We start from the raw sequence: 15,343 nt of genomic DNA, 5'->3' as shown, positions 1-15,343 counted from the left end.
CTCCTGTGGCCGGCTTCTCTCTCCTCCTCCTGTGGCCGGCTTCTCTCTCCTCCTCCTGTGGCCGGCTTCTCTCTCCCCCTCCTGTGGCCGGCTTCTCTCTCCTCCTGTGGCCGGCTTCTCTCTCTCGTCCTGTGGCCGGCTTCTCTCTCTCCTCCTGTGGCCGGCTTCTCTCTCCTCCTGTGGCCGGCTTCTCTCCTCCTGTGGCCGGCTTCTCTCTCTCTCCTGTGGTCGGCTTCTCTCTCCTCCTGTGGTCGGCTTCTCTCCTTCTGTGGCCGGCTTCTCTCTCCTGTGGCCGGCTTCTCTCTCTCCTCCTCCTGGGTTCTCTGTCGCCTGATGGAGCAGCTGCGCCCTCTTCTGGCCGTGTCCGGCCTACAAGATAGAGGACGAGCACTGATCACATGACACATGTAAGGTTTTGCCCACACTAGATATGGCCGCAGCACATCTCTTCCCCCGCCCACACGAGGCACCAAAATGAGGGCGTTACTCATGGTCACGTGTGCCGTCAGACAATTAGCTGATAGGGAAAGGAGGCCGCGGACGTGGCAGTGACCCCGAGGTCGCCAGAGCTGGGAGGAGAGCGTGGAACTACATGTCCCGGCATGCAGCGCGAGGCCTCGGGTCGTGACGTCATTAGTGTTGTGTTGGAACCCGGAAGAGACGAACAGAAAGACACGGAGCATCCGCCACTGACAGCAGAGACCGAGGGCTACCGGGAGGTGAGAGCCGCCGCCCCTCATACCGCTCCGGTACCGGGGATCCCCGCAGTGACCGTAACCCCGCCCCCTAATTACCATATCCCACCAAGTGGCTGTAATTAGCATAGGAGTCTCCTCCCACCCATTATCCTACACTCATCCCATACTCACTGGGCCCCATCTTGCCCCTTCCCATTATCTTACCTCCTGGCCCCCTGTCTTGGAACAAACCTTCCCCCATCTTGTCCCTCGCTGCCCCCTTTCTCCCCCCCTCCCCCTCTTCTTCGTCCCCCTCTTCCTCTTCTTCCTTTCCCCCTCTTCCTCGCCACCCCTTCCTCCTCCTTTCCCCCCTTTTCCTTTTCCCTCTTCCCCTCCTTCCTTTCCCCTCTTCCCCTCCTTCCTTTCCCCTCTTCCCCTTCTTCCTTTCCCCTCTTCCCCTCCTTCCTTTCCCCTCTTCCCCTCCTTCCTTTCCCCTCTTCCCCTCCTTCCTTTCCCCTCTTCCCCTCCTTCCTTTCCCCTCTTCCCCTCCTTCCTTTCCCCTCTTCCCCTTCTTCCTTTCCCCTCTTCCCCTCCTTCCTTTCCCCTCTTCCCCTTCTTCTTTTCCCCTCTTCCCCTCCTTCTTTTCCCCTCTTCCCCTCCTTCCTTTCCCCTCTTCCCCTCCTTCCTTTCCCCTCTTCCCCTCCTTCCTTTCCCCTCTTCCCCTCCTTCCTTTCCCCTCTTCCCCTCCTTCCTTTCCCCTCTTCCCCTCCTTCCTTTCCCCTCTTCCCCTCCTTCCTTTCCCCCCTTCCTCCTTCCCCCCCTTCCTCCTTTCCCCCCTTCCCCTTCTTCCTTTCCCCCCTTCCCCTTCTTCCTTTCCCTCCTTCCCCTTCTTCCTTTCCCTCCTTCCCCTTCTTCCTTTCCCTCCTTCCCCTTCCTTTCCCCTTCCCCTTCTTCCTTTCCCCTCTTCCCCTTCTTCCTTTCCCCTCTTCCCCTTCTTCCTTTCCCCTCTTCCCCTCCTTCCTTTCCCCTCTTCCCCTTCTTCTTTTCCCCTCTTCCCCTTCTTCTTTTCCCCTCTTCCCCTTCTTCTTTTCCCCTCTTCCCCTTCTTCTTTTCCCCTCTTCCCCTCCTTCCTTTCCCCTCTTCCCCTCCTTCCTTTCCCCTCTTCCCCTCCTTCCTTTCCCCTCTTCCCCTCCTTCCTTTCCCCTCTTCCCCTCCTTCCTTTCCCCTCTTCCCCTCCTTCCTTGTCCCCTCTTCCCCTCCTTCCTTGTCCCCTCTTCCCCTCCTTCCTTGTCCCCTCTTCCCCTCCTTCCTTGTCCCCTCTTCCCCTCCTTCCTTGTCCCCTCTTCCCCTCCTTCCTTGTCCTCTCTTCCCCTCTTCCTTGTCCTCTCTTCCCCTCTTCCTTGTCCTCTCTTCCCCTCTTCCTTGTCCTCGCTTCCCCTCTTCCTTGTCCTCTCTTCCCCTCTTCCTTGTCCTCTCTTCCCCTCTTCCTTGTCCTCTCTTCCCCTCTTCCTTGTCCTCTCTTCCCCTCTTCCTTGTCCTCTCTTCCCCTCTTCCTTGTCCTCTCTTCCCCTCTTCCTTGTCCTCTCTTCCCCTCTTCCTTGTCCTCTCTTCCCCTCTTCCTTGTCCTCTCTTCCCCTCTTCCTTGTCCTCTCTTCCCCGTCCTCTCTTCCCCTCTTCCTTGTCCTCTCTTCCCCTCTTCCTTGTCCTCTCTTCCCCTCTTCCTTGTCCTCTCTTCCCCTCTTCCTTGTCCTCTCTTCCCCCCTTCCTTTCCCCCTTTTCCTTGTCCTCTCTTCCTTGTCATCTCTTCCCTTCTTCCTTTCCCTCCTTCCTCTTTTTCCTTTCCCCGTCCCCTTCTTCCTTTCCCCCCTTCCCCTTCTACCTTTCCCCCCTTCCCCTTCTTCCTTTCCCCCCTTCCCCTTCTTCCTTTCCCCCCTTCCCCTTCTTCCTTTCCCCCCTTCCCCTTCTTCCTTTCCCCCCTTCCCCTTCTTCCTTTCCCCCCTTCCCCTTCTTCCTTTCCCCCCTTCCCCTTCTTCCTTTCCCCCTTCCCCTTCTTCCTTTCCCCCTTCCCCTTCTTCCTTTCCCCCCTTCCCCTTCTTCCTTTCCCCCCTTCCCCTTCTTCCTTTCCCCCCTTCCCCTTCTTCCTTTCCCCTCTTTCCTTTCCCCTCTTCCCCTTCTTTTCCCCTCTTCCCCTCCTTCCTTTCCCCTCTTCCCCTCCTTCCTTTCCCCTCTTCCCCTCCTTCCTTGTCCCCTCTTCCCCTCCTTCCTTGTCCCCTCTTCCCCTCTTTCCTTGTCCCCTCTTCCCCTCCTTCCTTGTCCCCTCTTCCCCTCATTCCTTGTCCCCTCTTCCTCTCATTCCTTGTCCCCTCTTCCCCTCATTCCTTGTCCCCTCTTCCCCTCATTCCTTGTCCTCTCTTCCCCTCTTCCTTGTCCTCTCTTCCCCTCTTCCTTGTCCTCTCTTCCCCTCTTCCTTGTCCTCTCTTCCCCTCTTCCTTGTCCTCTCTTCCCCTCTTCCTTGTCCTCTCTTCCCCTCTTCCTTGTCCTCTCTTCCCCTCTTCCTTGTCCTCTCTTCCCCTCTTCCTTGTCCTTTCTTCCCCTCTTCCTTGTCCTCTCTTCCCCCTTCCTTGTCCTCTCTTCCCCTCTTCCTTGTCCTCTCTTCCCCTCTTCCTTGTCCTCTCTTCCCCCCTTCCTTTCCCCCTTTTCCTTGTCCTCTCTTCCTTGTCATCTCTTCCCTTCTTCCTTTCCCTCCTTCCTCTTTTTCCTTTCCCCGTCCCCTTCTTCCTTTCCCCCTTTCCCCTTCTACCTTTCCCCCCTTCCCCTTCTTCCTTTCCCCCTTCCCCTTCTTCCTTTCCCCCTTCCCCTTCTTCCTTTCCCCCTTCCCCTTCTTCCTTTCCCCCTTCCCCTTCTTCCTTTCCCCCTTCCCCTTCTTCCTTTCCCATATCCCCTTCTACCTTTCCCCTCTTCCCCTTCTACCTTTCCCCCTTTCCCCTTCTACCTTTCCCCCTTTGCCCTTCTACCTTTTCCCCTTTGCCCTTCTACCTTTTCCCCTTTGCCCTTCTACCTTTCCCCCTTTCCCCTTCTACCTTTCCCCCTTTCCCCTTCTTCCTTTCCCCCCTTCCCCTTCTTCCTTTCCCCCTTCCCCTTCTTCCTTTCCCCCTTCCCCTTCTTCCTTTCCCCCTTCCCCTTCTTCCTTTCCCCCCTTCCCCTTCTTCCTTTCCCCCTTCCCCTTCTTCCTTTCCCCCCTTCCCCTTCTTCCTTTCCCCCCTTCCCCTTCTTCCTTTCCCCCTTACCCTTCTTCCTTTCCCCCCTTCCCCTTCTTCCTTTCCCCCCTTCCCCTTCTTCCTTTCCCCCCTTCCCCTTCTTCCTTTCCCCCCTTCCCCTTCTTCCTTTCCCCCCTTCCCCTTCTTCCTTTCCCCCCTTCCCCTTCTTCCTTTCCCCCCTTCCCCTTCTTCCTTTCCCCCCTTCCCCTTCTTTCTTTCCCCCCTTCCCCTTCTTCCTTTCCCCCCTTCCCCTTCTTCCTTTCCCCCCTTCCCCTTCTTCCTTTCCCCCCTTCCCCTTCTTCCTTTCCCCCTTCCCCTTCTTCCTTTCCCCCCTTCCCCTTCTTCCTTTCCCCCCTTCCCCTTCTTCCTTTCCCCCCTTCCCCTTCTTCCTTTCCCCCTTCCCCTTCTTCCTTTCCCCCCTTTCCCTTCTTCCTTTCCCCCTTCCCCTTCTTCCTTTCCCCCCTTCCCCTTCTTCCTTTCCCCCCTTCCCCTTCTTCCTTTCCCCCCTTCCCCTTCTTCCTTTCCCCCCTTCCCCTTCTTCCTTTCCCCCCTTCCCCTTCTTCCTTTCCCCCCTTCCCCTTCTTCCTTTCCCCTCTTCCCCTCCTTCCTTTCCCCTCTTCCCCTCCTTCCTTTCCCCTCTTCCCCTCCTTCCTTTCCCCTCTTCCCCTCCTTCCTTTCCCCTCTTCCCCTTCTTCTTTTCCCCTCTTCCCCTTCTTCTTTTCCCCTCTTCCCCTCCTTCCTTTCCCCCCTTCCCCTTCTTCCTTTCCCCCTTCTCCTCCTTCCTTTCCCCTCTTCCCCTTCTTCCTTTCCTCCCTTCCCCTTCTTCCTTTCCTCCCTTCCCCTTCTTCCTTTCCTCCCTTCCCCTTCTTCCTTTCCTCCCTTCCCCTTCTTCCTTTCCTCCCTTCCCCTTCTTCCTTTCCTCCCTTCCCCTTCTTCCTTTCCTCCCTTCCCCTTCTTCCTTTCCTCCCTTCCCCTTCTTCCTTTCCTCCCTTCCCCTTCTTCCTTTCCTCCCTTCCCCTTCTTCCTTTCCCCCTTCCCCTTCTACCTTTCCCCCTTTGCCCTTCTACCTTTCCCCCTTTGCCCTTCTACCTTTCCCCCTTTGCCCTTCTACCTTTCCCCCTTTGCCCTTCTACCTTTCCCCCTTTGCCCTTCTACCTTTTCCCCTTTGCCCTTCTACCTTTTCCCCTTTGCCCTTCTACCTTTTCCCCTTTGCCCTTCTACCTTTCCCCCTTTCCCCTTCTACCTTTCCCCCTTTCCCCTTCTACCTTTCCCCCTTTCCCTTCTTCCTTTCCTCCCTTCCCCTTCTTCCTTTCCTCCCTTCCCCTTCTTCCTTTCCTCCCTTCCCCTTCTTCCTTTCCTCCCTTCCCCTTCTTCCTTTCCTCCCTTCCCCTTCTTCCTTTCCTCCCTTCCCCTTCTTCCTTTCCTCCCTTCCCCTTCTTCCTTTCCTCCCTTCCCCTTCTTCCTTTCCTCCCTTCCCCTTCTTCCTTTCCTCCCTTCCCCTTCTTCCTTTCCTCCCTTCCCCTTCTTCCTTTCCTCCCTTCCCCTTCTTCCTTTCCTCCCTTCCCCTTCTTCCTTTCCTCCCTTCCCCTTCTTCCTTTCCTCCCTTCCCCTTCTTCCTTTCCTCCCTTCCCCTTCTTCCTTTCCTCCCTTCCCCTTCTTCCTTTCCTCCCTTCCCCTTCTTCCTTTCCTCCCTTCCCCTTCTTCCTTTCCTCCCTTCCCCTTCTTCCTTTCCTCCCTTCCCCTTCTTCCTTTCCTCCCTTCCCCTTCTTCCTTTCCTCCCTTCCCCTTCTTCCTTTCTCCTCTTCCCCCCCCTCCTCCCTCTTTCCCCCCCCTCTCCTCCCTCTTTCCCCCCCCTCTCCTCCCTCTTCCCCCCCCCTCTCCTCCCTCTTCCCCCCCCCTCTCCTCCCTCTTCCCCCCCCCTCTCCTCCCTCTTCCCCCCCCCCTCTCCTCCCTCTTCCCTCCCCTCCTCCCTCTTCCCCCCCCTCTCCTCCCTCTCCAAATCACTGGGAACTGTAGAAGCTGCAGAGTTATTGCCACATAGAGTGACACTGGGCAGATATTAAACATTTGGCCCTGTCGCTAGGGGCGAGAAGTAGGTTAACCCCTTATCATCCCCGTCTCCACCCCCTTTTTCTTCTGTGGCTTCTCGCCCCTCTTCCTGGCTGTGTTTTCTGGGTGTGGTGACTTTCTTGCCCCCTTTTGTAGATGTCGCTCTTCGGAGAACTGGATGCGATGGAGGCTGCGGATTTGCTGGATGATCTGCTGGACGATATCTTCCCAGGAGTCTGTGCAGACAGTGATCAGGAGGTGGGTGGATGGGGCCCTCTGGATGCCGAGGTGAGGGGGGTCCTGTGACTGTGCATTGTCCTTTCTAACCCTGCTCCGTGCTATATGTCGGGGCGTGCCGGGGAAGCGGGTGTGTGCTGGGGAAGATGTCTGTGCGCCGGTTGTACCGGGGAAGGCGTGTGTGTGCCGTCGAAGGCGTCTCTGCTTCAGGCGTGCTGGGGAAGGCGTGTGTGCGCGGGGCGTGCCGGGGAAGGCGTCTGAGCGGACAGCAACCAGGAAATGGGAGGGATGGGGCCCTCTGGATGCCGAGGTGAGGTGGTCCTGTGACTGTGTTTTTGCCATCTCTAATCCTTCTCTGCGCTATATGTTGGGGTGCCGAGGAGGCGTCTCTGCGCTGCGTGTGGCAGGGTAAGAAGCCTTTGTGTGCGTGTTAGGGAGGCCCTCTACAGTGTGTGACTGAGCAGGAGGCTGTCTGAACTGTGCATGCCAGAATGGAGCAGGGCGGCGCTGTGCGTGTCGGACTGGAGAGGCTATGGAGATTTTGACTAAGTACCTGCGGTCATATCCCAGGTGTTGAATGACACAGCGGTGGACAGCTTCCTGTGTGAGCTCCTCTGTAGTCCGCTGGATGAAGGTCCGAGTTCTCCCCTGGCCAGTGACAGTGGAATATCGGAAGGGCAGGCAGCAGTTCCATCTCCTGGTGTTTGGGAGCCAAGTCCACCGGGCAGCCCCAACATTGTACAGACCGAACACAACTACTCCATGCTACAGGAGATCAATCTGGATGCCCTGCAGACCGTGAGGTCGGAAACCTGTGATGGTGACGTGTTCATAGATCTGGGTATGTTCTCAGTGAATATACAGACACATGGAGTCTTCTGGAACCATCTGTAACTTCCCATCATATGGTGTCCACTTAACCATTTTTCTCTTGCTATCCATGACTGCCTACTGTCAGAATCACCTCTTAATATCTGACCTGTCCTCTCCTGATAGCCTTCCCTCAGATGTTCTCACCATCTGCTGATATCCTTCCCTCAGTTGTTCTCACCATCTGCTGATATCTGACCTGTCCCGATCTCCTTCCCTCAGATGTTCTAACAATCTGCCGATATCTGACCTGTCCTCTCCTGATCTCCTTCCCTCAGATGTTCTTACCATCTCCTGATATTCTTCCCTCAGATGTTCTCACCATCTGCTGATATCTGACCTGTCCTGATCTCCTTCCCTCAGATGTTCTAACAATCTGCTGATATATGACCTGTCCTCTCCTGATCTCCTTCCCTCATATGTTCTTACCATCTGCTGATATCTGACCTGTCCTCTCCTGATATTCTTCCCTCAGATGTTCTCACCATTTGCTGATATCTGACATTTCCTCTCCTGATATTCTTCCCTCAGATGTTCTCACAATCTGCTGATATCTGACTTGTCCTTTCCTGATCTCCTTCCCTCAGAAGTTCTCACCATCTGCAGATATCTGACCTGTCCTCTAAAATTCCCTCAGATGTTCTCACCATCTGCTGATATCTGACCTGTCCTCTCCTGATATCTTTCCCTCAGATGTTCTCACCATCTGCTGAGATCTGACCTGTCCTGATCTCCTTCCCTTAGATGTTCTCACAATATGCTGATATCTGACCTGTCCTCTCCTGATATCCTTCCCTCTGATGTTCTCTCCATCTGCTGATAATCTTCCCTCAAATGTTCTCACCATCTGCTGATATCTTACCTGGCCTCTCCTGATATCCTTCCCTCAGATGTTCTAATCATCTGCTGATATCTGACATGTCCTCTCCCTGATCTCTTTCCCTCAGATGTTCTCACCATCTGCAGATATCTGACCTGTCCTCTCCTCATATCCTTCCCTCAAATGTTATCACCATCTGCTGATATCTGACCTGTCCTCTCCTGATATCCTTCCCTTAGATGTTATCCCCATCTGCAGATATCTGACCTGTCCTCTCTTGATATCCTTCCCTCAGATGTTCTCACCATCTGCTGATATCTGATCTGTCCTCTCCTAATCTCCTTCCCTCAGATGTTCTCTCCATCTGCTGATATTCTTCCCTCAGATGTTCTCACCATCTGCTGATATCTGACCTTTCCTCTCCTGATCTCCTTCCCTCAGATGTTCTCACCATCTGCTGATATCTGACCTGTCCTCTCCTGATCTCCTTCCCTCAGATGTTCTCTCCATCTGCTGATATCTGACCTGTCCTCTCCTGATATCCTTCCCTTAGATGTTATCCCCATCTGCAGATATCTGACCTGTCCTCTCTTGATATCCTTCCCTCAGATGTTCTCACCATCTGCTGATATCTGATCTGTCCTCTCCTAATCTCCTTCCCTCAGATGTTCTCTCCATCTGCTGATATTCTTCCCTCAGATGTACTCACCATCTGCTAATATCTGACCTTTCCTCTCCTGTTCTCCTTCCCTCAGTTGTTCTCACCATCTTCTGATATCTGACCTGTCTTCTCCTGATCTCCTTCCCTCAGATGTTCTCTCCATCTGCTGATATCTGACCTGTCCTCTCCTGATATCCTTCCCTCAGATGTTATCACCATCTGCTGATATCTGACCTGTCCTCTCCTGATCTCCTTCCCTCAGATGTTCTCTCCATCTGCTGATATTCTTCCCTCAGATGTACTCACCATCTGCTAATATCTGACCTTTCCTCTCCTGTTCTCCTTCCCTCAGTTGTTCTCACCATCTTCTGATATCTGACCTGTCCTCTCCTGATCTCCTTCCCTCAGATGTTCTCACCATCTGCTGATATCTGACCTGTCCTCTCCTGCTATCCTTACCTTAGATGTTCTCACCATCTGCTGATGTCTGACCTGTCCTCTCCTGATATCCTTCCCTCAGATGTTCTCACCATCTGCTGATATCTGACCTGTCCTCTCCTGATATTCTTCCCTCAGATGTTCTCACCATCTGCTGATATATGACATTTCCTCTCCTGATCACCTTCCCTCAGATGTTCTTACCATCTGCTGATATCTGACCTGTCCTCTCCTGATCTCCTTCCCTCAGATGTTCTCACCATCTGCTGATATCTGACCTGTCCTCTCCTGATATTCTTCCCTCAGATGTTCTCACCATCTGCTGATATCTGACCTGTCCTCTCCTGATCTCCTTCCCTCAGATGTTCTCTCCATCTGCTGATATTCTTCCCTCAGATGTACTCACCATCTGCTAATATTTGACCTTTCCTCTCCTGATCTCCTTCCCTCAGATGTTCTCACCATCTGCTGATATCTGACCTGTCCTCTCCTGATCTCCTTCCCTCAGATGTTCTCACCATCTGCTGATGTCTGATCTGTCCTCTCCCTGATCTCCTTCCCTCAGATGTTCTCACCATCTGCTGATATCTGACCTGTCCTCTCCTGATATCCTTCCCTCAGATGTTCTCTCCATCTGCTGATATCTGACCTGTCCTCTCCTGATATTCTTCCCTCAGATGTTCTCACCATCTGCTGACATCTGACATTTCCTCTCCTGATGTCCTTCCCTCAGATGTTCTTACCATCTGCTAATATCTGACCTTTCCTCTCCTGATCTCCTTCCCTCAGATGTTCTCACCATCTGCTGATGTCTGATCTGTCCTCTCCCTGATCTCCTTCCCTCAGATGTTCTCACCATCTGCTGATATCTGACCTGTCCTCTCCTGATCTCCTTCCCTCAGATGTTCTCACCATCTGCTGATATCTGACCTGTCCTCTCCTGATATTCTTCCCTCAGATGTTCTCACCATCTGCTGATATCTGACCTGTCCTCTCCTGATCTCCTTCCCTCAGATGTTCTCACCATCTGCTGATATCTGATCTGTCCTCTCCTGATCTCCTTCCCTCAGATGTTCTCACCATCTGCTGATATCTGACCTGTCCTCTCCTGATCTCCTTCCCTCAGATGTTCTCACCATCTGCTGATATCTGACCTGTCCTCTCCTGATATTCTTCCCTCAGATGTTCTCACCATCTGCTGATATCTGATCTGTCCTCTCCTGATCTCCTTCCCTCAGATGTTCTCACCATCTGCTGATATCTGACCTGTCCTCTCCTGATATTCTTCCCTCAGATGTTCTCACCATCTGCTGATATCTGACCTGTCCTCTCTTGATCTCCTTCCCTCAGATGTTCTCACCATCTGCAGATATCTGACCTGTCCTCTCCTGATCTCCTTCCCTCAGATGTTTTCTCCATCTGCTGATTTTCTTCCCTCAGATGTACTCACCATCTGCTAATATCTGACCTTTCCTCTCCTGATCTCCTTTCCTCAGATGTTCTCACCATCTGCTGATATCTGACCTGTCCTCTCCTGATCTCCTTCCCTCAGATGTTCTCACCATCTGCTATCTGACCTGTCCTCTCCTGATCTCCTTCCCTCAGATGTTCTCACCATCTGCTGATATCTGACCTGTCCTCTCCTGCTATCCTTACCTTAGATGTTCTCACCATCTGCTGATATCTGACCTGTCCTCTCCTGATCTTCCCTCAGATGTTCTCACCATCTGCTGATATCTGACCTGTCCTCTCCTGCTATCCTTACCTTAGATGTACTCACCATCTGCTGATATCTGACCTGTCCTCTCCTGATCTCCTTCTCTCAGATGTTCTCACCATCTGCTGATATCTGACCTGTCCTCTCCTGCTATCCTTACCTTAGATGTTCTCACCATCTGCTGATATCTGACCTGTCCTCTCCTGATCTCCTTCCCTCAGATGTTCTCACCATCTGCTGATATCTGACCTGTCCTCTCCTGATCTCCTTCCCTCAGATGTTCTCTCCATCTGCTGTTATTCTTCCCTCAGATGTACTCACCATCTGCTAATATCTGACCTTTCCTCTCCTGATCTCCTTCCCTCAGATGTTCTCACCATCTGCTGATATCTGACCTGTCCTCTCCTGATCTCCTTCCCTCAGATGTTTTCTCCATCTGCTGATATTCTTCCCTCAGATGTACTCACCATCTGCTAATATCTGACCTTTCCTCTCCTGATCTCCTTCCCTCAGATGTTCTCACCATCTGCTGATATCTGACCTGTCCTCTCCTGATCTCCTTCCCTCAGATGTTCTCACCATCTGCTATCTGACCTGTCCTCTCCTGATCTCCTTCCCTCAGATGTTCTCACCATCTGCTGATATCTGACCTGTCCTCTCCTGCTATCCTTACCGTAGATGTTCTCACCATCTGCTGATATCTGACCTGTCCTCTCCTGATCTTCCCTCAGATGTTCTCACCATCTGCTGATATCTGACCTGTCCTCTCCTGCTATCCTTACCTTAGATGTTCTCACCATCTGCTGATATCTGACCTGTCCTCTCCTGATCTCCTTCCCTCAGATGTTCTCACCATCTGCTGATATCTGACCTGTCCTCTCCTGATCTCCTTCCCTCAGATGTTCTCTCCATCTGCTGTTATTCTTCCCTCAGATGTACTCACCATCTGCTAATATCTGACCTTTCCTCTCCTGATCTCCTTCCCTCAGATGTTCTCACCATCTGCTGATATCTGACCTGTCCTCTCCTGATCTCCTTCCCTCAGATGTTCTCACCATCTGCTGATATCTGATCTGTCCTCTCCTGATCTCCTTCCCTCAGATGTTCTCACCATCTGCTGATATCTGACCTGTCCTCTCCTGATCTCCTTCCCTCAGATGTTCTCACCATCTGCTGATATCTGACCTGTCCTCGAATGATCTCCTTCCCTCAGATGTTCTCACCATCTGCTGATATCTGACCTGTCCTCTCCTGATATTCTTCCCTCAGATGTTCTCACCATCTGCTGATATCTGACCTGTCCTCTCCTGATCTCCTTCCCTCAGATGTTCTCACCATCTGCTGATATCTGACCTGTCCTCGAATGATCGCCTTCCCTCAGATGTTCTCACCATCTGCTGATATCTGACCTGTCCTCTCTTGATCTCCTTCCCTCAGATGTTCTCACCATCTGCTGATATCTGACCTGTCCTCTCCTGATATTCTTCCCTCAGATGTTTTCACCATCTGCTGATATCTGACCTGTCCTCTCCCTGATCTCCTTCCCTCAGATGTTCTCACCATCTGCTGATATCTGACCTGTCCTCTCCCTGATCTCCTTCCCTCAGATGTTCTCACCATCTGCTGATATCTGATCTATCCTCTCCCTGATCTCCTTCCCTCAGATGTTCTCACCATCTGCTGATATCTGACCTGTCCTCTCCTGATCTCCTTCCCTCAGATGTTCTCACCATCTGCTGATATCTGACCTGTCCTCTCCTGATCTCCTTCCCTCAGATGTTCTCACCATCTGCTGATATCTGACCTGTCCTCTCCTGATCTCCTTCCCTCAGATGTTCTCACCATCTGCTGATATCTGACCTGTCCTCTCCTGATATCCTTCCCTCAGATGTTCTCACCATCTGCTGATATCTGACCTGTCCTCTCCTGATCTCCTTCCCTCAGATGTTCTCACCATCTGCTGATATCTGACCTGTCCTCTCCTGATATCCTTCCCTCAGATGTTCTCACCATCTGCTGATATCTGACCTGTCCTCTCCTGATCTCCTTCCCTCAGATGTTCTCACCATCTGCTGATATCTGACCTGTCCTCTCCTGATCTCCTTCCCTCAGATGTTCTCACCATCTGCTGATATCTGACCTGTCCTCTCCTGATCTCCTTCCCTCAGATGTTCTCTCCATCTGCTGTTATTCTTCCCTCAGATGTACTCACCATCTGCTAATATCTGACCTTTCCTCTCCTGATCTCCTTCCCTCAGATGTTCTCACCATCTGCTGATATCTGACCTGTCCTCTCCTGATCTCCTTCCCTCAGATGTTCTCACCATCTGCTGATATCTGACCTGTCCTCTCCTGATCTCCTTCCCTCAGATGTTCTCACCATCTGCTGATATCTGACCTGTCCTCTCCTGATATCCTTCCCTCAGATGTTCTCACCATCTGCTGATATCTGACCTGTCCTCTCCTGATCTCCTTCCCTCAGATGTTCTCACCATCTGCTGATATCTGACCTGTCCTCTCCTGATATCCTTCCCTCAGATGTTCTCACCATCTGCTGATATCTGACCTGTCCTCTCCTGATCTCCTTCCCTCAGATGATCTCTTCATATCCATCTTTGTAATGTTTTGTTGTATAGTGCTCCTGCTGTCTTGTCTTGGTGCAATGTTGTCTGATTTGTCTTCTGCAGATGTGTGTGTGGAGCAGTCGCATTTGGAGCTGATAGACCCGGTTAGTCTTTATATGGAGGAGGAGGAAGAGGATGAGGACCAGTACCAGACGGATCAGGTGAGCTATGGTGGGCAGCTCACGGGCGGATATCCGCTGCATGCTCTGTCCTGTAGGTGATGCGCCCTGCTCTGGTTGACAGGTTCTGCAGCTGACGGAGGAGGAATCTCGGCTCCTGGGGAAGGAAGGCGTCTCATTACCTCAGCATCTGCCCCTCACCAAGGTAATGATGGCTGTAACATCTGACTGCGCCATGTGTAGTCAGATGGTATCAGCCCTGGTGATGTGAGGCAGGAAATGATTGTCATTGGTTGGCTAGGCGGAGGAGCGCGCTCTGAAACGTGTGCGTAGAAAGATCCGGAACAAGCGATCGGCACAGGAGAGCAGGAAGAAGAAGAAGGAATATGTGGACGGGCTGGAGAACAGGTCAGTGTATGGAATATAAGAATATACTATAGTATCCTCTACGCTATAGGGTCACCTGTATATATATCTGTCCTATAGGGTCACTGTGGGCTCCCTGTGTATATATCTGTCCTATAGGGTCACCTGTGTATATATCTGTCCTATAGGGTCACTGCGGGCTCCCTGTGTATATACAGTGCCTACAAGTAGTATTCAACCCCCTGCAGATTTAGCAGGTTTACACATTCGGAATTAACTTGGCATTGTGACATTTGGACTGTAGATCAGCCTGGAAGTGTGAAATGCACTGCAGCAAAAAAGAATGTTATTTCTTTGTTAAAAAATTTTTTTAATTGTGAAAAGTTTATTCAGAGGGTCATTTATTATTCGACCCCTCAAACCACCAGAATTCTGTTTGGTTCCCCTAAAGTATTAAGAAGTATTTCAGGCACAAAGAACAATGAGCTTCACATGTTTGGATTAATTATCTCTTTTTCCAGCCTTTTCTAACTATTTAAGACCCTCCCCAAACTTGTGAACAGCACTCATAAATGGTCAACATGGGAAAGACAAAGGAGCATTCCAAGGCCATCAGAGACAAGATCGTGGAGGGTCACAAGGCTGGCAAGGGGTACAAAACCCTTTCCAAGGAGTTGGGCCTACCTGTCTCCACTGTTGGGAGCATCATCCGGAAGTGGAAGGCTTATGGAACTACTGTTAGCCTTCCACGGCCTGGACAGCCTTTGAAAGTTTCCTCCCGTGCCGAGGCCAGGCTTGTCCGAAGAGTCAAGGCTAACCCAAGGACAACAAGGAAGGAGCTCCGGGAAGATCTCATGGCAGTGGGGACATTGGTTTCAGTCAATACCATAAGTAACGTACTCCACCGCAATGGTCTCCGTTCCAGACGAGCCCGTAAGGTACCTTTACTTTCAAAGCGTCATGTCAAGGCTCGTCTACAGTTTGCTCATGATCACTTGGAGGACTCTGAGACAGACTGGTTCAAGGTTCTCTGGTCTGATGAGACCAAGATCGAGATCTTTGGTGCCAACCACACACGTGACGTTTGGAGACTGGATGGCACTGCATACGACCCCAAGAATACCATCCCTACAGTCAAGCATGGTGGTGGCAGCATCATGCTGTGGGGCTGTTTCTCAGCCAAGGGGCCTGGCCATCTGGTCCTCATCCATGGGAAGATGGATAGCACGGCCTACCTGGAGATTTTGGCCAAGAACCTCCGCTCCTCCATCAAGGATCTTAAGATGGGTCGTCATTTCATCTTCCAACAAGACAACGACCCAAAGCACACAGCCAAGAAAACCAAGGCCTGGTTCAAGAGGCAAAAAATCAAGGTGTTGGAGTGGCCTAGTCAGTCTCCTGACCTTAACCCAATTGAAAACTTGTGGAAGGAGCTCAAGATTAAAGTCCACATGAGACACCCAAAGAACCTAGAGAACTTGGAGAAGATCTGCATGGAGGAGTGGGCC

General features: G+C 52.1%; 1 protein-coding gene across 2 annotated transcripts in view; it reads left to right on the top strand.

Moving 5' to 3' along the window:
* Positions 1-531: 531 nt before the first annotated feature.
* The window catches only part of CREB3 (cAMP responsive element binding protein 3), a 50,054-nt gene continuing 35,242 nt past the window's right edge, over positions 532-15,343 (top strand). The window contains exons 1-6 of one of the 2 annotated variants that reach the window (XM_073562483.1): positions 532-719; positions 6,140-6,271; positions 6,791-7,061; positions 13,414-13,511; positions 13,594-13,674; positions 13,771-13,877. In XM_073562483.1, coding sequence (XP_073418584.1) covers positions 603-719; positions 6,140-6,271; positions 6,791-7,061; positions 13,414-13,511; positions 13,594-13,674; positions 13,771-13,877 — 806 coding nt within the window. In that variant the 5' untranslated portion in view covers positions 532-602. The remainder of the gene's footprint in view (positions 720-6,139; positions 6,272-6,790; positions 7,062-13,413; positions 13,512-13,593; positions 13,675-13,770; positions 13,878-15,343) is intronic. The other variant, XM_073562484.1, reaches the window with a different exon arrangement.

Source organism: Dendrobates tinctorius, unplaced genomic scaffold (genome assembly GCF_039654945.1).
Source record: "Dendrobates tinctorius isolate UK_male_01 unplaced genomic scaffold, ASM3965494v1 ptg000353l, whole genome shotgun sequence".
NCBI lineage: Eukaryota > Metazoa > Chordata > Amphibia > Anura > Dendrobatidae > Dendrobates > Dendrobates tinctorius.
This window is presented reverse-complemented; position numbering and strand designations above follow the sequence as displayed.